General features: G+C 35.7%; 1 protein-coding gene across 2 annotated transcripts in view; it reads right to left on the bottom strand.

The window, feature by feature from the left end:
• Positions 1–17,626: 17,626 nt before the first annotated feature.
• The window catches only part of LOC149564064 (NAD(P)-binding Rossmann-fold superfamily protein), a 179,976-nt gene continuing 171,038 nt past the window's right edge, over positions 17,627–26,564 (bottom strand). For both annotated transcript variants that reach the window (XM_089827159.1, XM_089827158.1), the window contains one exon: positions 17,627–17,953. In XM_089827159.1, coding sequence (XP_089683285.1) covers positions 17,828–17,953 — 126 coding nt within the window. In that variant the 3' untranslated portion in view covers positions 17,627–17,827. The remainder of the gene's footprint in view (positions 17,954–26,564) is intronic.

Below are 26,564 nucleotides of genomic sequence, written 5' to 3'. Positions count from 1 at the left end.
CCAACAATATGGACCTGTCGAGTGTCAGTGGCACCATCTATCGCTGTATTCTTGTTTTTGTTCCAATATCGGGTTTTGTCATTGCTCGGACTGCGGTCCTAGTTGTTTTCTTTGTACAATCTGATGACATCGTCCTTAATGAGGCCTTGCTCGAGGCCCATTCCTTTTTCTTTGATGTCCTTGTATGTTTGCAAATAGTTCATAACCATATGATGAGCGAGACTAGGGTGTGTGTTGTTTATGAACATCTTGACAAGATGGCGCTCAGGGATGGTACAAGAGATCCTTGTTGTGAGGATCTGCCAACGTTATAAGTACTCTGCAAGGCTTTCTCCTCCTTTTTGTTTAGTGTGGATGAGGTCTACTGCAGATAATTCAGTTTCAACGAGATGGGTATACTGAGCAACAAAGGCCTCAGAAAGTTCTGCAAAAGTTTTAATAGTACCTTGAGGGATACGATAGAACCATTCCAAGTTTGGTCCTGCTAGGCTCTTGGGAAAGAGCCGCATGAGGAACACATCATTCTAAGCTACCTCCTGACAATGCATAGATAATTCCTTAACATGTGTGACTGGATCACTCTTCCCCCTAAATTTGTCAAACTTGGGGATCTCGAAATGTTTAGGAAATGGAGTCAATGTGATAGTCCTGTCAAAAGGGTATGGGCAATCATTTTCAAATTTGAAAGTTTTGGTGTTTGTTCCATCCTTGAGGGCTTTGAGAGCATTTTTCATCTCTTCCCATTCAGAATTTACAGGTGGAGCGAGTGCCCCTTGTGTAGGATACGTGCTAGAATTTGAAGTGTCATATGGAGAACTTTGATGACCATATGGCGTATGTGGAAAAACAGGTTGCATAACCGGTGGAGTGGATGCTATGGTTTGCTGGAATGTGGGTTGTGCATACTATTGCATCTGCTGAGGTTGGTGTGGTAGATAACTATGAGGTTGCTGCCCTATGAGATAGTTTTGTGTGGGTGCTTGGGCATACTGTTGATGTGAAGACTGCGGCTGAAATGGTGGTAATGCGGATAATGCTTGTGCTATGCTCTGGGAATATATACCATGCCCTATATATGTGGGTTGTGCACTTGCTTGAGAGTAGGACTGATTTTGAATAGGCGCAAGGTAGTTAATTTGCGACAAAGTGTTTATTGTAGGGAACTGCAGTGGTGGTGGATTTGGGCTATTGCCTAGAGGTAGCATGGAGAAATAGTTGGTGAGGGGTGGGAGTGAATAGCTATGTGAAGCAGTGGATGACAGTGTCGGAGGTGCGGATGTGACTGCAGTGCTAGGGGGAAGACTAGTGATAGGTGCCTATGTCGCAATAGTATTCCAAGGTCCCAAAGGAAATGCGGTTGAAGAGCTTTGGCTAGTTACAAAAGGGTTGATAGTGATGTTTGGTGGGATGGAAGATGAGGCATTGGACCCTAATGGTGGTATTTGAGTAGCAAATGGACTAGATGTGATATGTGGTGGAAGCGAAAAGGTAGTGCTACAAGATGCAAATGGGGGATTTGGTGGAGCGAAAAAGTGATTGGTGGAAACAGATGCAAATGGTATACTTGAGGTTGGTTGAGATGTAGTATGCACTAATGGTTGAGTGAGAATGGGTTGAGTGTTTTGTGGAATGGGAACTGGCACCTGGGTCGAGGGTATATTTGGGTCTATTGATTCTACCTAACGTGGTTGCCATCCAAACAATGGGTGAGTAGGATCTGTTATGTCGATAGGTGGTGGATGTCCAAACTCAAAGACACCAACATTATCTTGTAAGAAATTTTCCATGATGGTTTCCTTGTTGCGATCTATGATGGCATTTACGATGATAGCATGACCAGGTTGGTTCATGAAAGCCTCAATATCTATGGATGATCCTAGTTCTTCTGGGATTTGCGGTGGTGGGTCTGATGGTGTCATGGATACTACAGAGTAGAATTGAGCTCGAGATGTGTTACCACTATGACTAGGATCCATATCTTTTTTTTGTGTGTTCCTACCAAAACATGTGGTGGGTGGCATGAAAGGATGCTTTTCCTAAAGATGTAAATGCAGCGAGGGATGATAGTAAGGAAGTCTAAATGATATGGTGTTAAGTTCAAGAAGCTTGTGTTTTCCTAAAATATGAATATGGAAACGTGATGATGATGTGAAAAGTGTGACCCTAACCTTCAGCTCAAGGTGATGTTGGGTACTAATGACAACTTTGTTCCTAGCAAATGGTGTGTTTCAAGGATACTTAGGATGATGAGAGATGTGATGCAAAAATGTTTCTAAGTTAGTGAGGAAATAACGCTAAGATTTTAACAATGCATGTGGAGGATTCTTCTTCAACAACCTAAGATGAGAGGAGATGGTCTAACTTCAAATGCTTGAATGGGATAGTGCAATTCCTAGATGAGAGACTAAACCTATAAGTGTGTAAGTGTGTGTGGAAAAAGGAAAGACCTAATCAGAATGAGTAACAGTAGAGTTGTTGATAAGGCTCATATTAACACCACGTTGAAGGGTTAGGTTTTGGATTTTGTAGTCCCATTCAGTTTGCAATGCTACCTCAACTCCGTCTTTCTCAATTTGATCCAATTTGGCAATCCTAGGGTTAGGGGTATGTTTCTTATGCTCTGCTTCGATTTCCTTATAGGCTGGTATTTGAGGAAGCTTAGCCTTCTTAAACTTAGTCTTGGGATGGCTTGACATGAGATATTTCCAAGGATTTAAATCACAACTGTGGGGTTTTTGGAGGTAGTGACTACGCTAAGTATACCTTCTAGACCTTGGGTTGGAACATAAATCAATTGAGAAATAGCAACTTTTGGATTTTTATTTTTTTTAAAGATGAATTTGGCTAACTATCTTCTAGGCAAGGAAAAATGTGTCATTTTCGATCAAGTAGATTGGTAGCAAAAGGTATATTGAAAAGAGTAACTGTTGGATCTTTTAGAGCAAAAGGGGTTCATTGGTAACTAGACTTTTGTGGGGTATTTTCTAGGTAATAAGTGTAGACAAAAGGTAAACTTAAAAGTACGATGTTGCGAGTGGGCTTGCTAACAACCGTTTCTTACATATGAAGGTGAGGTCTCTCAAAGATAAAACTTGTGATATTTTTGGTCAAGTAGGGTAAATGGAAAAGTATTTTTGAAAAAGAGCAAGACTTTGGGCCAACAAAAGATTTATAACTTAGGTTCTTCTTAGTGATTTTTGAGGGAATAAGTAGATCGCTTTGAAACAAATGGACAAATTGGACTAGCGAGACAAGCAGTTGTTGCGAATGGACTTGCTAACAACCGTTGTTTTGAAATGACGAAGGTGAAACTTGCTAACAACCGTTGTTTTGAAATGACGAAGGTGAAACTTACTTTCTTTTGATATAGGGATAAATGAGCAAACAATTTCATAAAGGACAAAGCAACTTTGAGAAATACAAACAGTTGATCTCTTTTAGCAAAAGGATTTTTTTGATAACAACCATTGAATTGTGTATGTTCAACAAATGTTTTCACAGGTCTTGAGCACAATTTAAGACAGTTCAAACACACACTTTATCCCTACAAGTCAGAATTTGATTGTCATATGTTATTCAACGGCCCACAGCTTGATGTCTCCTAGTTCTAGTGCAATATTTCTCTCTAATTGAAGAGGTGAGTCGATACAAGAGTCGATCGACAAAGGATACACATTAGAGAACCTTCAAGGCATGACAAATAGAAGTTCCCCTTCTGCGGGAACAATGACCCTTGGAGATGAAACCCAAGTGGCCTTATGCCTCTACTAAGGGAGCACAATGGTGAGTAATCTTGAGGGATGTTGTTTCTCTTGCATCGTGAATAACATACCATGAAAGAAAGCGAGATACTTTAGACTAAGAGGGTTGTAAATGGGTCTGTGGAGTCTCTGCAACGGTTGTTACTGGCTGTGATCCACTTAAGGGTCTATTCCGGACATGCTGAAATTGTGGGAAAGTTTTCCCACCTCAAACTAGCCCCAGAAACATGCCGCCCGAACTGAAGAGATGGAGCGAGAAGGTTTACCCTTTCCCTCATTTATATACCGGCCAGACTATTTATCGGTTTGAGCTCCTCACCAAAGGGTACGCGCTTCCCAGAGGTGGATGAACTTGCCAGAAGCACTCCTAGGTTGTTGCAGATGATCTTGCTAACAACTTTCAATACATGTGTCACGTACTTTAATGGTCTTACTTTGCATGAAAAGAGAGAAGTCTATGGGGTTCATTGCTATTTGGACACTTTAATGCTCTACTCTACAACTTTTGAAAACACGCGTGTTTAGCATATAAGATTCATTCCAACTTCACAACGTCGCCAACAAAATTAAATCGAGTCAACAAAGGGGAAATCGCGCGCCAAAGCTTCAAAGAGGAGGGAATAAGAGTGTTTTAAATCTTTAAGGCATTCAAGATTTGATGAAGTTTATTTTAAGCCCCAAATTTGAAGTGTTTGCACATAATGTTCTTTAACGCCTTAAAATGAAGTGTTCATCGCAATAGTTAATTACTAATCATTCATTCCATGAAAAAGAAAAATTTGTTCATTTTTAAGCCATTCAATAGATGATTGATGATGATAAAATCTACACAAAACACGTCAACATAAAACCTGCAAATGAAAAACTGTTAGAACTTTGAAAAAAACAAATCTCACAGCGAACCCGCGAGTTAAGAACGTGTTCTCGCAAGCGCGGGAATGCGAAAATTGTCAACAGGAACGCGAAAAAGGTGAAGTTGAGGTTTTGGATAGCAAGGCAAAGTGATCCCGCGGGTTAATACAGTGATCTCGCAATTGCAGGAATGCGGAAAAAGTCAGCGAGAACGCAGGACAAAAAATTGGTGACAGTAAAAATTGAGGTCGTGGGTTTAAAAACGCAGAGCGATTCCGCAGACAAGTAATCCTGCGGGTATACTTCAGCGCATTCCTGCAGGAAATTGTTTTGGCGGGTTTGGAAGGTCGACAGTTGGCAAGGATGAGTAGGTTTGACAGGCAACAAAACGCGTTCCCGCAAGGAAGTAACAGCGATCTCACAGGAGTTTAACGCGTTCCTGCAAAATGAAAGATCGCTAGGAATGCAGAGAGTTTTTTTTTGCTAGTGTGACAGCTTGTAGGATGAACTGCAAATTCGCAGTCGCGAGTTCGTGTTCCTGCTGAAAAATAGCAGCATTCCCACAGTCGCGGGATCGCGAAAACAAGGTGTTCCGAAGTGTTTAAAACTGAAAAAACATTTAGATGGCCAGGAGCGTATTTCCCAAAGATTGACTTGTGTACCTGCTGCAATTTTAGCAGACCACCTATAAAAACCCACAAGCAAACAACGTTACTTTGGTTAGTTATAAAAAAAAAAACTAAAAACTGATTAGATTGACCCAAATGCGAGGTCCCACTGGGCATGCCAAAATGTATCACATAATTTAGTAGTGTAACATGAATACTAGCTATTAAGGAAAGCATTAACAATACTAAAATCAGTAAACACTTAAGATGGGACTGATTTGTTATCACCACAAATGGAGGCAAACCAAGAATGGTAAGCTCCAAATGGTATAACACAATGATACAATAGATTTGTCCCTGATTTAAGGTATGTGTGCTCACAAGTGTACCTCAAGCTTCAAATGGATGGATGGGGTGAGTGAAATAAGGTTGCAACAATGGAATCATGGAGTGTTTTTGCCATTATAATGGTATTTTGGTAGTGTGTGTGTTCTCAAAATATCATTATAACTTTGCATAGAGGATGGATGATTTTGTGAAGGGAGGAGGTTCAATTTATAGGCCAAGGGTTGGAGAAATGGAGGGCCAAGATGTCAAGATGATGAGATGGTGAGGGAGGGTCAGAATGCACTCAAAAGGGAGCACAAGGATTGTGCTAGTTTAGCACCAATGGAGAGGTGACACTTGTCACAAGGAGGATGAGTGTGAGAGGATAGGATAAGGGTTGGTCAAAGGCTTGATGAGGGTGGTTGAGTATGTAAGAGTCATGAGTGAGGATGGGAGAGGTGTAAGAGTCATAAATGTTGGAGGGTGAGGGTGAGGATGAGATTGTTGACTTTGGCTTGGGTTAGCAAGTCTTAACCCTTACTTAAAGTTGTCACATGTTTAGGAGGGAGATTAGGATTAACTTAGAAGGGGGGTTAGGGGGTAAGTGGCTTAGATGTGATGGGATGGGTTAGTTAGGTGGCTAAGTGAGGTTAGTATGTGTGAATGGGTTGGATTAGGGGTTAGCATAGGGTTTAGGGAGACTCTTAGGATTTTAGATATTTTATTAAATGATTTATTTAATAAAATGGAGAGTATGGAATTAAATTGAATAGATTTGATGATTTATTCAATTTAATAGAGGAAGAGGGACTTAATTGATAAATTGATTTTGGGTGATCATTTGATTTTATCAATTGGACTATAGTTAATTAAATAAATTAATTAACTAGAGGATGACAATTAATTAATTAAATAGTAAATATTTAATCAATAATGTCCTAGGAGATGACTAAATATGATTACCTATTGATGTAATCAGATTTAGGTGTCTACAAAGAGAAGTTAAATTAGAATACTTTGTACAGATAAAATATGTATTTAAATCAAAGTATAGTATAGAAGTACAAAACTATATAGAAGTAAATTTGCACGCACGCATGCACACACACACGGACATGCACAAATGGGCACACACACACACACGCACACACATATATAATAACATATTCAAGCACATCAAAAGATAAATTGTTCTTTATCTCAGACTCATATTCATTTACGTGGTATTAGAGCCTAACCAATAGAGAGCAAATAAAAGATAGTGAAATTCCAATTAAAATTTCACTTACATTCATTCAAAAAGTGCAATCATGTCAGACTTGAGGACAAAATTGAAGGAGCATCAAATTTGGTATCATGGAAAATTTTAATTATGATAATACTTCGTGAATTTGAACTAGATTCATATGTAGACGAAAATAAATCTATGCTTGATAAGGATCCACATAAAACAATATCTCAAAGACATCACAATAAGGCCACGAAAATTATTATTGATGTTGTTAAGCATCATATTCTTCCAACTATATCAAAATTAACAATTGCTTCTGATATGTTCAAGACCATTCAAAATACATATAAGATCAATAATACGAGCAGATTGCTCACGTTAAAATAACAACTTTTGCATATCAAGATGAATAAAGAAGAATCAATTACATCTTATTTCATGAGAATTTCATAATTGAAAGATCAACTTTAAACCATTGGAAATAAAGTAGATGATCTAGAATTATCATTAATAGCCCTCAAAGGGTTACCAACTTACTTGAGAATCTTTTATTCAAGGTATCAGTGCACGATCCACTCTACCAAAATTTGATCAACTAAAGAATGATTGCACTCAAGAAGAATCAAGACTAATTACGAATGGGATTAGTTCAAATAAAGAGGGAGAAATTCAAGCCCTTAATGCAAACATATACAATAAAGGAAAGAAAAGAAATTTCAAGTAGAAAGAGGGAGGAATGGTCAAAACTTCAAAACCAGAGACTTGCTTAAAATTCAATGGTTCAAGTGCGAGAAGTTTGGACACACTTGCAGGTACTGCCCAAAGAGAACGAAAGCTCAAGCCTTTATAGCTTAAGTCAAGGGAGCACAAAAGCCACTATTCTTGTTAACCTTGTCAAGAAAACTAAACCCAAACCAACATACTTGGATAATCGATAGCGAAGCATCTAGACACAACTAGATTTAGAGATTAGTTTGAAACTTTTGAAGGACACTCAACAAAAGAGGTCACAATAGGTGATAATTCCACCTATCCAATGAAAGGAATCAAGGCCTTGTCAATCAAATTAAGAATCACAATTACCCCATAGTTAAAAGATGTTCTATTTGTACTAGGCATCTAAAGAAATCCAATCTTCATTTCAAGTCTAGCACATCAAGGATATCGTGTCACCTTTCAGGAAGACAACATCCTATCCTAGCCTAAAAAATCCAACATAAAAAATGCAATCTTTAGATGTTTTAGAGATGGAAATTTATATAAACTCTTTAATGTTCAAAATTAAGCCCTAAAGCTTGAAGTTTCACAAACTAATGAAATTAGGCATAGAAGGTTAGGACACCTTCATTTTCATGCCCTACCCTCTATTAAGAAAATTGTGACAGAATTACTAAATCTAAAATCTCAACAAATTAGAAGCTACAAAGGTTGCACCTCGGGAAAGAACTCAAAAATATCTTTTCCACATAGTGAACATAAATCAAAAGTTGTGTGATCCAAGGTCAATACCCTCTTTAGGGGTATTTTTGTATTATGTGATTTTATTTTATGACTACTCTAGGAAAGCTTGGATTTATTTCTAAGAAACATCAGATGAAGTATTGTTGAAATTCAAAGAATTTAAGGCTTTAGTGGAATATCAAACTTGGAAGAAAATCAAGACTTTAAGATCTGATAACGAGGGTGAACACATTTTTGAAAACTTTAAAGAATTCTACACTTTTTTTGGGATTGAGAGGGAGTATACGTTACCTTATAATCCACAACAGAATAGAGTTGTAGAAAGGAAAAACAAAACTATCATTGAATCTGCTAAAGTCATGATGCATGATCAAAATTTTCACGTCTCATTCTTGGTCAAAGCCTCGAATACAATAGTATACATCCAAGATAGATGTCCTCATTCAATCTAAGAAAATATAACTCCTGAAGAAGCCTTTACTAGAAACAAACCAAATTTAAGTCACTTAGAATCTTTGGCATTTATACATGTCACTAAAGAAAAGAGGTCCAAACTAGACCCCTCTAGGAAGAAATGCATATTTGTTGGGTATAGTGAATCCTCTAAAGGTTATAGAGTTTAGATTCCAAGACAAAGAACTATTGAAATCACTAGAGAATGTTAAAATTGAAGATGTTGCATATAACCTTTCTAAAAATATCGAAGAATCAAATGAGGAGCTAATTAAAGAATTAGATGAAAACCCTACAATTGAGATTCAAAGGAGAATTCTTCAGAAGATCATGAACTCTTATTATCAAATATTGGAAATGTTGAAATCCCTAACAACAAGAAAAGGTCACTATGGGCAAGAAAGATGATTGAAAAAAACAATGTAACACCTAATGAAATCTTTAAAGAAAGTAAGAAAACTAGAAGTCATTCATGCTTTGTTGCTCTTATATCTGAACTCATTCAATCTAAACCATCAAATGTTGAAGAGGCTTTAACATGTCAAGCTTGGAAAGATGCAATGGTTGAAGAATATCAATCTATATTAAAAAACAATGTATGGGATGTAGTACCTAGACCTAAGGACAATTGGTTGTCTCCTCTCAATGGTTATTCAAAATCAAGCATGCACCAAATGGTAGTATTGAAAAATACAAAGCCATATTCATTGGCAAGATTTTTAAGAAAAGGTCACTATGGGCAAGAAAGATGATTGAAAAAAACAATGTAACACCTAATGAAATCTTTAAAGAAAGTAAGAAAACTAGAAGTCATTCATGCTTTGTTGCTCTTATATCTAAACTCATTCAATCTAAACCATCAAATGTTGAAGAGGCTTTAACATGTCAAGCTTGAAAAGATGCAATGGTTGAAGAATATCAATCTATATTAAAAAACGATGTATGGGATGTAGTACCTAGACCTAAGGACAATTAGTTGTCTCCTCTCAGTGGTTATTCAAAATCAAGCATACACCAAATGGTAGTATTGAAAAATACAAAGCCATATTCATTGGCAAGGTTTTTTTTCTCAAAGGGCTAGATTTGACTATAAAGAAACATTTTCTCTTATTGATTGATATATCTCTGTGAGAACCATTATTTCTATTGCAGCATCCAAAGGATGGAAGATACATCAAATGGATGTAAAGACTGCTTTTATGAATGGTGTTATTGATGAAGAAGTATATCTAGAACAACCCGAAGGTTTTGTCACTCATAAAAAAAACTCCTACGTGTGAAAATAGAAGGCTCTCTATTGCATTAAACAAGCCCCCAGTGCATGGTATGAAATGATAGACAGTTATCTTACCAAACTAGGATACTCCAAAAATAAAGCAGATCTTAATATATACTTCAAAATATCAGATGGTGACATACTAATTCTTGTTCTATATGTTGATGACTTATTCATAACAGGGGCATATCATCTTATTGTAAAATGTAAACAAGATCTTAAATCTGAATTTGATAGGAAAGATTTGGGTCTTCTGCACTATTTTTAGGGTTTAGAAGTTATAGCAAAAGGAGAACTACATTTTCCTAAATCAAGGAAAATATACTATTGACACCTTGACCAAAATTGGGATGATGGACTAAACCATTATCCACACCAATGGAAACAAATCTTCATAAGCTTAAGAGTGCATTTGAATCTGAACCTATAGATCTCACATACTACAAACAAATAATTGGATCTCTAATGTATTTGATGAATACTCGTCCTCATATTTGTTATGCAACAAATACATTAAGTCAACATGTGTGAACCTAAGAAGATTCATCTCATGGCAGCCAAGTACATTTTGAGACACTTGTGCAATACCATTGGACTTGGTCTAAAATATGACAATGTTGAGATACAACTTTAAGGGTATTCGGATTTTGATTGGACCAATAGTTCCATCGATCGTAAAAGTACTACAGGATGTTGTTTCAGCCTTGGGTCTACTATGATATCTTGGTTTACCAGAAAGCAGTCAACAATAGCTTAGAGTCCCAATGAAGTCGAATACATAGTCACCTCTATGGGGGCTCGAGAAGCAGTATGGTTAAGGAAGTTACTGGTTGGACTATTTGAGAAGTCCTTGAATCCCACAATTATACAAAATGATAATCCAAGCACAGAGATTCCCTACCACTACATCAAAGATATGGTAGATAGGAATGTCATCAAGTTGGTATATATCAACAACGGAGAGCAAAATGCCGACATATTTACCAAACCTCTTGCAATGTTGAAAGTCCAGTACTTTAGAGGTAAACATGGTATGACTAAAATGTAATTGTAATTCCTGATATTAAGACGCAATCATGTTTATATTTAATATATATCCATTTATATTGTAAATGTTAAAAGAGTTGCAATGTTGCATATGTGGATTATGTCATAAAAGGTGACGATCTTTCATTTGATATATTTATAAGGGTGTTATTGTAAGGTGACGATCTTAGCAATAGCTTGACCAAGTTATCATGATTGACTACATTAAGCAGTTATCCTTGAATGTGTCAGATATCATGATAATGAAACTATTGCCAGACTTTCAGTCCATACCTTTAAGCTCCTAGCTTAAAGAGCATTCAATGCAAAATGTGTTTGAGTCCTTGCCTAGCTAGCCCCTAAGTGACCCCCTTCTCATCAAACATCCTAAGGGCTTCCCATTTTGCATATTTGTGAGATTTTCCTAATTCGTTGCCTCCCTACACCTACGTGAGATTCTTGCAATTCTTGTGCATCTTTGGTCTTAGGTGATCTAGGTTTGATGGGTTTTTGTTGTAGTGTCTTCCCAATGAGAAGAAAGTCATATTTGGTTTTGCGGCAATTTCCTTTCTCCAAGGAAGTGTTCCTTCCGGATTACGGCCCTTTCTGTTGTCTTTCTGTCACTGATGAAATTCATCAGACTAGATTTTGAAGATCAGAGTGATAAAGGCACCTACAGGTATATTTTCAATTGGATCATGGTGAGATGATCTAAAGAGCACAAAATTTAAAGCTGTGAAACTCTCAAAGCGAGGTTTCAAACTCAAAATCTTTATTCTATGCAACAAGGTGGAGCTCCATCTATTTGATTACTCCTCATGTGGAAGCAAAAGCCTTCAAATATCCTTCTGAAGAATTAGAAAGAATGATTCAAGTTCGGTGGTTGATTTGATGTTATGAAGAGGTAAAATCTACGATAAGATTGATTTAAAGTATTAATCACAAATGTGAAGATTGAAGACAAGTTAGAGGAGTTAAGGACAAAGAAAGAGGCATTGAAAGCCTCGAATAAAGAGTTAATGGATTACATTAGAGCAACACTTGGTAATACATTTGTCAGTACTTTTGACCCAAGTGCAGAGGAGAACAAGAATCTATTGACTAAGCTACAACAAGAGAGGCGATTTGGTCAACTTGGTCATGCTTGGATTGAAGAATTGAGGACCTAAGCTCCCCCTCTCATAGTGAACCTTGGGAATCTATTGTCAGACACAGATAAATTGAGAGAGGTAGTGCTAAGTCACTAGACCTCGAAGAAGAAGGAATCAACAAGCTTAATAAAGCAATTGGCCCTATTACAAGAGTTTATTGATATAAAGACTAATATTGTTGTGACACATGGGATCCTTAGGTCAGGTCAAGAACCATTGCTTCATTGGAAACAATCTGTAGAGTTTAAACTTGAAAACTTAGTGAAGTCAGAAGAACTAAAGGTTGTCTATGATTCAGTAAAGAAAGTTATGGACAAGATATTTGAATATGTGAAGGTTCTACATACTAAATCATATAACCAACTAGTGGACATTGAGTGAATGAAGACTAAGTTTACGGCTTTCATTGAAGAAACTACTAATCCAACAAATTTCCAAGGGGCGAAGATTTCATAACTCATAGCAGTTGATTGTGTCCTCAAGCATGCAGTAGATAAGCTCCAATCAAAGGTCTCCAAAGTTGAAGAATTGACAAAAATGCATGATCATTGGGTTGTCATAGCTGACAACATCCTTACCCCAAGTGTCAAGGAGCTAAAGAATGTAACTGATGCTATGAAGGCACACAGAGCTAAAGTTGTAACTCCAAAGAATAATTGATGCTCTGTTGGAGGCCGCATTACATTCTTCCCAGAATGAAGCTACTACAATATGTGACAAGTGTCCCCCCACCCCCTCTATTTAATATGTGACAAGTGTCCCCCCACCCCCTCTATTTCTTCTTTGTATCTCTCTTTCTGATTTTGAAGCCAAATTTGGCATCCTCATCATAGGCATAAGCTTTGTAACGGATGACTATCTACTCAATCCTATTTTTAGATACATCTGCTCAGAGTTGCTCTGTATTGTAATCATGAAATGTAACTAGCCAAAATCTAAGGGCCTATAAATGTAACTTTAGAAGAAGTTAATAGGATCAGTAAATTTTGGTTTGGCCAAGCCCCTTGTAGCTTTGACTATTGTGTGAGACTCCGTGTCTACATTTTAATTTTGTTGTTCATGTTAGTGTAGTTTAGTTTTTGTGTAGTGCTTTGGAGTGAATTGTGTTGTAGCTTTGACTATTGTGTGAGACTCTGCGTCTACATTTTAATTTTGTTGTTCAAGTTAGTGTACTTTAGTTCTTGTGTAGTGCTTTGGAGTGAATTGTGTTGTTAATGAAAGTTGTGGGATTGAAAATAAACTTTGTGTTATTGTGCTTTCCTTACAATAATTTTATGTAGTCTTGGTATCATTCACATTATTATTTTGTTTCCTTTGTTCTAGGTAATTAGTTTCATATGTATTATCATTGTTGTGTTAGAGGTTGGGAATATTGTTGATATAATTTATTAAGTTAGAAGCAATTTGTTGTTGTCGAATCTCAAAGATTTGGGCAATCTATGGGTGGCTTAGTTGATCTTTTTTTCTTCTTCTAAGGCAGTATGCATCAGTAGTTAAGCTTGCATAATTGCATCCTGCATTCAGTAGATAGATTAGATTACATGTTAGGAGTTGGAAGAACTTCAAAGTGACTCATATACATTCATGGTCATGGAGGTTGAGTTACCATCAGAAATCTACCTGGGTTGCCTAAAGTATTGGGGAATCTAGTTAGATCCTCCTTTGCTCTCTGGTTAAGAGCATATCCCTAAACTCATTGATCCACTAAAAACATTATTCATTGCAAATATTTACACATAAGGGAGTTGTACCTTTCAATTTAGGGGTCCTTGATAGTAAACCTAAATTGACCCATTATGTTGGTTTCAACTTATTTTTCCACTACATTAGGCACTTTAGGAGTCAAGGTTTAAACCAAACTCAAGGAAGACAAACTATTAACCAACATAAACATTTCATGATAGACTATATTAAATTGTTGTCCTGGAATGTGCCAAAAATCATGATACTACATTTGTTGTTTTTGAGTTCTTAATCCATTATCATGATAGACTACATTAAGTTGTTGTCTTATGTGGAAGCATCCTAGGGAAGTCAACAATCATGTATTCATAGGCTTCAAGCTTAGATTTATGTAGTTATGGTCTGCGCAATTTGGAATGTGTTTGAGGCATATTGGACAACCTTGTCCTAAGTGCAAATGATGATTGGAGTAATAGTCTTGGAGTTAGAGCCATTTGGGTGACTGTTGGTCACGTGTTCCTAATTTACTAACAAACTTTGGAGATTGTATTCATGAGCTTCAATATGAGCGAATTGGCATTGGATTTGGATCAATGGATGGCATGTGGACTTATCTCTAAGTGTTTGAACTCTTATGTCATTTTTTGAGTTAGTTATGCTTTGTAAACTTAGGGCCTATCCTAAGTATTTAATTATTTCATGTATTTAATGTTTGTAGTCAAGTCAATTTGTGGCTTGAGGGTGTATTTAGTGAAAGTGTTTATTCAATGTCTATTATACTAGCTTGACTTGTGGCTTGGTTTAGTATAAGTAGAGGATCTTGTGGAGTCTAGAGTTATTATTCATCCAACATGGAGGAAGCAAGGAGTAGCTGAGAGAGTAAAGTTTGTGAGCAGAGCTAGGTTGCGGCTTGGGAAACAAGAAGGTTGCTTGGTGGCTTGCGAGCAAGTTTAGATTCTTCTTGGAGTTCTCTACCAAATTGTGGATTTGGACTAGTTAGGAGTTGGATCTTGCGAGGGCTTGTAGAATTACTATTGTAAATGCTTATGTATTTGGTTGTAACCCGTAAGGCCTTACAGTCGAGCATGTTGCATGAAAATTTTATGATTTTATTAAAGAATTGGTGTCATTCTAGATCTAAATCTTTGTATTATTGTTTATATTTCGCTTTGTGGTTATTTGCTAGGGGCTAGGATATCTCCTTTGGGGATTCTCCTGCCTTGCACTGCATCATTGTCCCGGGATGTGATGGAAATCGTGATAAAAAATGTATCATGGTACACTACATTAAGTTGTTGTCCCAAAATGTGCCAGAGACCATCATACTATATTGTGGTTCTTGGGTTCTTGATTTGTCATCATGTTAGACTACATTAAATTGTTGTCCTAGAATGCACTTGAGATCATGATACTTATCCTAAGAGAGACTACATTAAATTGTTGTCTTTGAGATCATACCTGTTATCTAATAGACTACATTTAGTTGTTGTCCCATAGTGTATCAGAGATTAGATAACTCATATCCTTCTAGGACACAACATATTCTCTTGGTAGGCGTCCCAGAATTGATGCCAATGCAAATACCAAAAGAATATCACTATGATGAGAAAATTGTGATGATTCAATCCTCCCTCGCTAAGAGGGACTTTTAATGGTGCAGCCTCTATCAGATTGATCAAGTAAATCCTAATTCTAATAATATGTACATGTACTTGTGTGAATCTATATATAATTAAATTGATGAGATGAACTATTATCATGAATTATGGTTTCTGTGTTCCTTCATCACCGTGAGTCCCTGTAATATGGTCAGCTGTGGTATCTTGGTTGTGTGCATTAATGTGTTATGTTCCCTCCACTGTATATGTTATGTGTTTGTCTGCAGTCATGACAAACGCCTCCCATATCGTGCAGCTTAATTAAACCTTGCCTTCACCTTACTGGGTGCTTGTAATGCACAGACTATTGTGTTTATGTTCTAAGCTTGGCAAATGTTATCATGCATTCAATTAAGTTAATTGGTTTGGTTATGAAAGGTCAACCACGCAGGGTTATGACCCTAGGTAGCATAAGCCACAGAGTCATACCCCTACGTGGGTGTGACTCTTCAAACCAATATAAATATGGGGTTGTATCACTGCTTGGAAAACCATCAAACACATATGTTATTACCTGCAGTGATATATAAGAGAAGTTAAATTAGAATACTTTATACAGATAAAATATCCATTTATATCAGAGTATAGTATACAGTTGCAGAACTGTATAGAAGTAAATTTGCATATATGTAGCAGATTCAAGCACATCAAAAGATAAATTGTTCTCTATCTCAGATTCATATTCCTTTACATATCCCACGTAGATCTAAACTTGTCTTTAGTTACCCCCTTATTAAGAATACATATGTTTATTTGTATCAAAATGTAGTCCTTCTCAAATAAACAATATAAAAATATATATAATTTGTATTTATTAAATGCCCATAGGGGAAAGCACTTAAAAATTTGATTTGAATTTAGAGATCAAGGGGAGGACATTACATTGGGCTTTGAAGAAGAAAATCAGGAGATTGAAGAATATTTACAAGTATTGTAATTTCAATCAAGCGATTTGTTGTTGGTGATTCAATTGCATATTTTAGATTTAGAGTGCTGGGATTTCGTGGATATTATAGAAACACTTTGGTTGTACCAGACTTGTGATTAATGGAGTTACATTCTCATTCTTTGTTGTTTGTATTTCTTCTTGTTGGGCATTATGTACTACAGGTAAATCTTGGTTGATGTTGGAGATGTATGGGAGTGAACAATACTTCATGCTTGATATACGATGTCAAACATTTGTAAGTTATAGGCTGGAAGGAATATCCAGGTCTGCAATATTAATCACCTCTGATTTTGTACAGAATAAATTTATGAAATGAATCTGATAATCACTACATTGTCAACAGCAGTTAGTTATATGAAAGGTTTAACATTTCAATTATATGTCATTTCATTCTTTTCCAGTTTACTGTTCTATGTTTGCTTCCTATCATACATCTTATGAAGTTCAAACAAGGCGAAGAAACCCTCATAATCAGCAGCAGACGGGGAAAACTAAAGAAAAATAGTTGGCAAGCAAACTATTTGACAAGTTTCTTGTGAACATAAAAGGTTGACAATTATCAAAACAAGGAGGTATCTTGTATGATACCTATCTTAATACAACAAAATCTGTCATAATGTTTGTATGCAATACCTCAACAGAGATTTCTCCGTTATTGTGTTAGCCTTGTCAAAAGTATAAGTCGATATCTTGAGTCAATTATGTTTGCATAAGTTTTTTATTCCAAATATGCTTGTTCTCATAGTAATTATCATTCTGAGTTTGGAAATCTTATTTTAAGGTTGTTTGAAATTAGTATACCACTGATTCACCTGCCAACCTCGCCCCTTTTCTTAATTGTATTGCACTCCAACAGTCTATAGCCATAGATATTTCACCTCGGACACAAATTCGTTTTGTTGATATTGTCTGATCAGCTAGAAAATTGATTATATTATCATGTGGCAAAAAGAGGGTGTTTTAATATAGTTATTTTGTGGGATCAAGACTCTTGTAGACTGCCAAACTATAAACAATTAAAGATTTGATATTTATATAGGTCCACTACAATGAATTAGCATGGTTTTGGTATAAAGTCATGCACAAGTTTTTTGTATCGGCATCTCAGGTAAACAAATTGCTAAATTGTAAACAACTTTAAAATGAAGCAGCATGCATAATGTAAATATCTGCAATATAAACCATAAGCATTGGAGATAAATCTATCCATAAGATAATTTATTTTTTGTTCATAATGGAAAAAATAAAATCCTATTTTCTTTTTGGGCCTTCCAGATTTAAGCTAATATGAAATCTTATGAACTTTCGAAAAAAAAATCAATAATGTAAAATTAAATAACTAGCATTTTCATTCACTTTTCCTTAAATTTTCTTTCGCACGCCATGACTAATCATAGTTGCTCGACGCGAACAAGAGCCCCTTGTTTAGCACTTGAGTGGAGCATAGCTTCAAGCACAGCAACATCACGAGCTCCTTCAAGTAAAGAACTTCGAGAATCTGGGCAACTTTCCCCCTGCTGTAAAAGAGAGAAAAATTCAATACAATAAGGACCCTATTTTAATTCCAAATCTCTATGAACACTAATATCATAAAAGGGACGAACATTATATGGCTGCTAACCTCTACACGTTAGGAGTAATGAGTCAATGTGCCTTATGTTTCGATTCTGCTGTAATAACTTCCAGCAAATAGTCAAATATATGTTCGATGCTTTCAGGCAAAATGATGTCAAGTTTTCACTAATAAAGGTTGTCCATATTAGAGTGGGAGACAAAAGACTGTTTATGAAGAAAAATTTAACTATTGACAATAATAAACGCATCTTGGAAGGTTGTATGAATGAGTGTTGATGTTTTGGTAGCTTTATTAGGATAAACCTGTGAGATCAAGGAGAAATTAATTAAAATGATGTGTGTGTGTGTGTATAAAATTAAGTTTTTAATTATATCAATCATATTGTGGGACATGTCTCTTCTTTTGGTTTATTCTTCGTATAAATACAAGGACGCTGTCATTTGGAAAACACATACCAAATACATGGCAGTGCTTAGTACATTGGCAGCAGTCCTTAGGAAATTAACATGGTATCAGAGCCTAGTTATAATCCTTGAAGTGAGATTTTCCACAAGCTCATGGATCTATTGCAAAAACCTGCATATTGAATCTCCCGCGAAGTTGGAAGGTGGACAGCCCATAACGTGTTTGGTCAGTCATAGTGACATCTAAATAACAAGTCCCCTTCTTGTTGTGGAACTGAGGTGTTTTTGGCTGGCGCGATATACTAAGGACGAAGTAAGGGTCATTTTGTATTTGGGCAATATATATAACATTTGCATGTGGTCAACCATTTTTTTGAGTATGAAATGTGATGCTCTAGCTCAATGTAACTATTCAGTTTCTGACAGTAACAACATTTATCTGCACTGTCGAAGCCACGAATATTGTGAGTTGTTCTAGGAATAATCCCAGCATGCAGGCATACAAAACACCTTGGATTTGTTATCAAAGATGTTATTTTTGCAGTCAACAAATTTCGACATATAATTGTGTGTGCCTGTGTCAGACTGGCAAAGGAATTGAAATTGAGAAGTGGAACTACAGGCGGACATAGTTTCTGTGAACACGTTAAACCAAACACAAATTGGAAGTTTACGAATTTCCTCCCACAAATTTGGGATAACGTAGACAATATTGAGATGCTATGGAAGAACAATGATTAAGGAGTCCATGTTGTAAGCTGGTCATATCTCTGCATCATTGTTTCCTTGTAATTGCCTAGAGGACAAAAATACTATTGTGTTACCAACAAGTCATCATAAATAGCCCACAAGCAGAACTCAACTTTGACCGATAACGACCTCATCAGTGGAGATGTGATAAAACTTATAGATTAAAAGTCAAATTTGTAGAGTGTGGATTCTTGGTGTTTTGAAGCCAATTTAATTTGGTAGGCGTAAAACCAATGCTCATGACCCTTATTTACTAAATCACCTGCTCCTGTCAATATGTGACCATCTATTTAAAGCATTTAAGGTGGAGTTCTTCAGAGATTGCTGATATAAATACATAAATGTGGAGACACGAAATGTTTAAAGAAACATCAATATAAGAAATATGCAATTAGTAGATAAGAATATCCATATACGATCTTTGTGTAAAGGATACAAGGAGGACATTAGTTTTTGGTAAGCAAGAACATGGGAGCACGTAAAGAAAAAAAAAAAGGCATCGGTTAATAAAACCAAGAAAGAAGTAATTTGGCAATCACGTAAATCATATGTACAGTCAGCGCACCCACATACAACACCGAGAAAATTGTGGACACATTAGTCACTCACAAGGACCCATCGTCTTGCTAACTACAAAAGGCAACTTTGGCATCTAGGGTGATGTAGGCACATAACTGTGAAGTGTTAAGAAGAGAGTCGATGGGCCCCACATCATCCTAAGGAAAAGGTAAGTAGGTGTGACATTTGAGATATGGATAGGTATAAGATTTATACTATTTTAAATTTCCTATTCACGCTACTGTGTATGAGATATATTACTTGAATATAGTAATTGAAATCAAGTTAATGATAACACTAGTAGTATGCCATATTAGATAGAGTGATATTAGATGTCAAATAATATGTTTAGTATAGAATAAAATATATCCAGGATTGAATATATGCATATATGTTGGTAGCATATATTTCAATTAGATATTATCTATATTTTATTGGATTGATGTTACCATTAAGTTATTTTATACATACTATAAGAACTATGTGCCTTGATCTTTTCCAAGAATGTTCATGTAGGAAAAAGGGGGAGATTGAGATTTAGAGGGAGACAAACATTTCATTAGAAGCAACCTTGAAAGAAAAAGAGTAGATAGAGGATATAATTCAGTTAAGTTTTTATGACCTCGACCATATTGATTCAGAGGGAGTTAAACCATGTTCTCTTGTGATCAATAAATTGTAGCAATCAAAAGGACTATGATTCATGAATATTCTTCGTGACTATGCGGTTGTAATGGGCCTAGCCCCTGTGTACATCATGAGGAAGTGACGACTTCCAAATGATGTCACTTGTATTTGCAGAAGTTATTGTAAGGTGACGATCTTACAATAACTTGTATTATGAGATCAAACAAATCAAGTATATGGTGAATGTCTTGCATCTCAACATTCTGGAAGGTCATTACTCAAAGAATACTTGGCGAATATCTTTGATATTCTGGGAGGCCAATACTCTTGATATCAAATGTGATATCAAACCTTATTTTGAGTACTTGATGAATATCACTAATATTCTGGGAGACCAATACTCTTGATATCAGATGTGATATCAAAGCTTATTTTGAGTACTTGGTGAATATCATTGATATTCTGAGAGGCCAATACTCTAGATATCAAATGTGATATCAAACTTTTTTTTTGAGTAATTGGTGAATATCATGTATTCTGGGAGACTAATACTCTTGATACCAAAACTTTTTGATTACTTGATGAATATTGAATGTCGATATTTTGGGAGACCAAGATTCATGATATCAAATATAATATTACCAATGGTGTAGTACATGTCATGTGTTTAACCTCCCTAGCTAAGAGGGAGTGTTGACATTTTGGTAGCTTTAGTAGGATAAACTTGTGAGATCAAAGAGAAATTAATTAAAATGATATATATAATATTAAGTTTTTAATTATATGAATCATATTGTTGAATAGACATGTCCCATGAAGGGACATGTCTCTTCTTGTGGTTTATTCCTCATATAAATACAAGGATGCTGTCATTTGGAAAACACATACCTATAACATGGCAGTGCTTAGTACATTGGCAGCAGTCCTTATGAAATTAACAATGAGATTAATATTCATAAAGATTAGTTGCAAAGGCTAACATGGGTAAAACACATTATTGAAGGAATATAGTCAATTACATTAGAGAGAATGATAAAAAAGTTTAAACATTGACAGATATGGTATCTTTAATTTTAAACACTACAGATGTAAAATGCAAAAAAAGAAATGTGAATAAGCTTCTACAAATAGCAAATGCAAATATGTACCTAGAGTGAAAAGTTTCATATTTTGAAAAAAGGCTCCCAAATAAGTCTTAACATAAAAGCAATAATACAAAGAGGAACTCATACAAGGACAGAACTAGGCATTCTTATAGGGTCATATTATCCAAGAGTCTACGAGCTGTTCCTTATAAATTTATCCATAGCAGCCAACAGTGAAGATAAGTAATTATCAATGATCTGTTATAGGAGATATTTGTAAGTTTACAAACATGAAGTAATGACATGAAAACGTGTTCTAGTGATGTAAAAGACGATTCAGTTTATTGTAGATCTGAACTCTCTATATAATTAAATTTCTTGACTCTTGAACAATATGCTTATTGACTGAGATTTCCCTCTTGCAGGTTGCAATCAGAATATGGATAATTATTATATTTCTCAAATATGGAAATAACACTTCAACAATATTACTGAATTCTAGTTATTGTTTTCACAAATCTGAATCATATGGAATGATCAATCTCCAAGAGGTTTTCACTAATTGATTTTGGTGTTCCTCTAGGTCCGTTCGGACCCAATATAAGTATATGTTATTTTGATTTGAAGGGACATGTTAATGAGTGGACATGTCTCCTCATTAACATGCCTCTTCGATGGTGTCATTTCATTACTCAAACTAGCGCCCAATTACTATTGGGGTTTACACATTAATTTACAATTACAAAATTTGTGTTGATACCATAATCAACGACCTACATATATACTGATATCAGACTCCAACTGATTGGAATCTCTGCACTATTGATCATATCTTGATCGGAATTATTTGTGGAACATGAAATAATAATCTGCAATATCAAACGCAGATCACCATTATACTTGGAACTGATTATATATGATATTTTGATCTGGTGTATGAATCATAACCAATTTCAAATATTAGATCTATACAATGATATTATTTCAAGCATTTAGATACGCATGTATATATATTAGTATGCACAATGTGTGTGTATATTTATATCATAGTATTGATTATTATCATTCATATATCTGACCGAAGCTTTCATTTTTCAACACTCCCTCTTAGCTAGGGAAGATAAAAGTTTAATCAGGTATACAATGTGTTGGGTGGATATTTTGCAACCGATAGTTTATGCAAGTTCAGCCGTAGAATAGATTGACCAGCCACAACATGTGAGACAGAGTCTCTCCTACGGTCCTACCTTAAAGGGAAGGCTCCCCCTTCTCGCAGCTCCTTGGATCAACTCAAGGTAAGCAAGAAGTTAAGAGATGAGTTATAGGGTGTTACTAATATTCTTTCCTCTTCTTTCAAGAAAGAATCCACTTACTTGTAAAGCAGTTAATGGGCAAGTTGGATCCCTTTTACTACACTTCTATCTAAGAGATGGAAACAATGATACTAATACCAAACACCAACTCAAAGGCTGATTGAGAGTGTACCCTTTATCTTCAACAATCTTCTTCTTTCTATTTTTAGGAGTTCACAGCGGATTTCTCTTGTTTTTAAGTATCTCCCCTTGAGAAAAAGAAATATTAGACCAAGCTTGATGACACTTCTTTCTGATGGGCTTGTGGAGCTCAAAGGGTCGTCCTCATCCTTCCCAAAAATAAGTTCCACCTCATCCCCCAACCCTTCATCCTCTTAATCAGTAGATATATCAGTATAATGCACATGGACGGGTTTATAATATTTCCCTTTAGGTTTAGTTCTTTTAGGATTGCTAGGAATTGGTAGGGATGGGCATAATCAAAGTAAATGTAATTGAGATACATAATTATTTCCAATTATCTTTTTGAGTTGGCTTCATAATCAAGGCTTCTACAGTCTCATGTGGAGTTTACCCATCTGAATTTGAAGGAGGGAGAGTTATACACCTCAATTGAACAATTTATAAAGTAAATGAAAAAAACAAATCCCTTGTGGAATTTTGCATAAATGGTTCCTTGCACACCAAACTTATGTCTCACTAGGATGTGACTTACTCATATTGTGAAGAAGATGAGAAACAGTTATCACTAGCGTCACAAGATTGTATACATCAAAAGCTACATTTTTCTAGGTCGGCAAACTTGTCAATGGCTTAATGACAATTGAAGTTGGAATCCAGAAAGTTGGATAGGTTCAGAACTCGTGGACATCTCACTTCTTCCTATATAACTCTTGGGTGTAAAATCCTGGGTCAAGTTTGCACTGATTTTTTCCACTGTTTTATATTTGTGTTCACGTATATTGTCAAATATTTTGTTTTTACCTCGTTGAATTGTATGGTTATGATTTGTAGGTTTAGTTGATGCCAGTTTTGAGGGTTTTGAAACTATATTTGCACATGAATTACCAATTAATACAGATAAACAAGGCTAGTGCAAAGAGTATTCTTGACTAAGAAATATCAAACTTTTCATTAATTATTTATGACTGTCATATAATAGTGTACGGGAAATGAAGATTCTGACCTTTAATAGTGGATTTAACTTTCATTAACTACAGTGCTTCAGCATACAATGGCCAGCAACAATTGCAATGAACCAGAACACTTTAAATCACTGCCTTGAATCTCCCAAAATCCTAAAATATGGTAAACTCTCTGGCAAAACATGATCCTGAGCTATAGGAATCTCTTATTGGCAGATTACAGAAGGCATTTCTCCAGCATAATATTGCGGAGATAAAACAGTACATTACTAAACTCCAACAATCAGCCCTATGCTTCACGTCAAAGCCTAAGAGATGCTATATGTCCAACACATTTAGCTCTCATACCCAATTTTCAGTTCTCTTTTCATGCTTAACGAAGACATCCGAGTTTAGTTGCACAACAAATGGTTTACAAGAGGAATTGCCCAACTCCTTTAATCTAAATGTCACAGTTCAAATGCACTCTGTGACTGTAAGTCTTTACCCTTGTTTGAATTTATGTCTTTGTACACTAAAGGTTCGTATTGATTGGTTTGAAACTAACAATTGATGTCAATTTGTTATCATTCACTTGTAATTGAACTAAATCAAAAACTTACATTTAACTTATAGTTGGGATTTGCAAAAGAGATAAGAGATCTCATAGTAAGAGAAGGATGAATGAAAGAAAGAATTTTAATGAAGTCCACTAGACCAACAGACTAATGGAGCAAGAGAGAATCAACTATTCTGCATGCTCAATCTTCTCCATGTTCACCCTTTTGTTGTGGATCCGAAGTAAGAAAGTTGTCATTTTGTGTAATCTTGCCTCTTCCAAAAGTTCATTCAGACTGTTCACCTTTAAGTTGTCTTCGTATTGGCTGTGGATATCTTCATATGTTGTGCATTCTTTGATAAAATGTCATTCCATTTCCACCACCCCTATGCTGCAGAACTTACAAGTCCTTTCCTTCCACACATTAAAGATGATGAACTCTTGCTATTACTAGTTGATGAACTACAAAACCTTTGATTCCCAAAATGGGATGAATAGGTAGAGTCTATTGAAAACGGTAGCAGCAATAGAGCTCGACTCTCTCTGGTGATTTCTGTTAGATCTCTAAGATTGATTGTTTGTTCATTCCTTGAGTTTTTGGCCATGTCTCTCTCAGGTTTTGGTCTTCAGTTGTTGTTATGTTCGATTTTGCTCCTGTGTCCTTCGAGCTTTGGTCACATACATATCTATTCTTCTTCAAGGGCTTGGTTTAGTGCCTTATATGACTTGGCTTCTGTGTCTTCTGACTTAGCTGTTGAGTCAATATCACTTGCTTATGTGTGATGTTTTCATCATCATTAAGGCATCGTCAGCTTTCCAGAGGTTACGTCATCTTTTATTTGTTCAGGTTGTTTCTTTGTTATGGAGCTTTTGGTCGTCAAGTCACCATCAGTTCTCTCAGTGCCTTCATGCGATACTCTTAATGAGTGTAATGATAGAAGACATTATGTCTTCCTCTCCTCTTATGTGTGTTGCTACTCTCGATGTTTTTGTTAAGGAAATCAGATTATTATCATCATGCTTGGCTGATGTTTAATATTGATCCAATATTATTACTTCGATGCATCTCTTCCAACTTGAAGAAATCTCTAGTCAATTCATGCATTATTTTAGATGTGATCAATATTGAGGTGGATTATTATCCATCATGATTAGTTTTGCATTAAACTGATATCTTCTATATCGTGCATCAATTGTAAGAATACTGTATGTGGTTCTGTATATTCAATCATTGAATTATTTATCAGAATTGTTGAAGTTTGAGATTAAATTTGTCGTAGGATTATTAACTATCAATTGTGACATCAATAAGGAACAAAATATTGTAATTGGCATTGAAACTGAAAAAATGCATCATCATTTTGTGGGCTGGGTTGTTTCCCTCGAAGAGGAGGGTTTGTTCCCAGGATAAAATCCTTAGTATATTTGGTTTCAGTTTATTTGAATTCAGATAGATATTTGGTTCATCTTTAACATGGTATTAGAGCAGATATGGGAATTCACTCCAGAGCCAAAAGTATCTAGGCTTTTGTTTTACTTGTTTCTCTTTCAGTTCATTTTCAGCGTGTGAAAATGGTGAATGTAATGTCCCTCACCTGACTGAACTATCAAACTAGCAATATGCATAAAACCTTATCTTTGTTTCTGCTAATTCCTTGTCTATGTTATGAATATTCAGATTTACATGTGCCCCTTGCGTTCTTGTTGCTAATACTTTGAATATACCATTTAACACCAATTCCTTGCAAAGATAGTTATTTTAAAAATATATATGATGCACCAAAGAAATATTGAATTTCACATTTATTTGATGAAATGTGAAAGTACAATTGAAGGAAATATCAAATGGGACAATTGATACTGAAATTCCAACATGCAATTTTATTGAACTTCTAGAAAAATTGAAATTTACAAATACAACTAATGGCACCTGATTTTTATAGCATATGCACTCTTCTCTTTCACTGATCGCTACTCTATTCTATGGTAATGGAAGCCTTTGGCAAACAGCTGGCTCCAAAACATGAGATTGCAAGCTTATAATGTAGACCAAGACCCTCAAACTGAAAATGCAGACCTGTCATAACAGTTCGCAATGCCAAGAAATATGGAACGCAGGCCTTGTGCTGTGC

Source organism: Cupressus sempervirens, chromosome 4, assembly GCF_028749045.1.
Source record: "Cupressus sempervirens isolate cs-2001-9-10 chromosome 4, ASM2874904v1, whole genome shotgun sequence".
Lineage (NCBI taxonomy): Eukaryota > Viridiplantae > Streptophyta > Pinopsida > Cupressales > Cupressaceae > Cupressus > Cupressus sempervirens.
The sequence above is the reverse complement of the archived record's forward strand: the minus strand, read 5'-3'. Positions and strand labels throughout refer to the sequence as shown.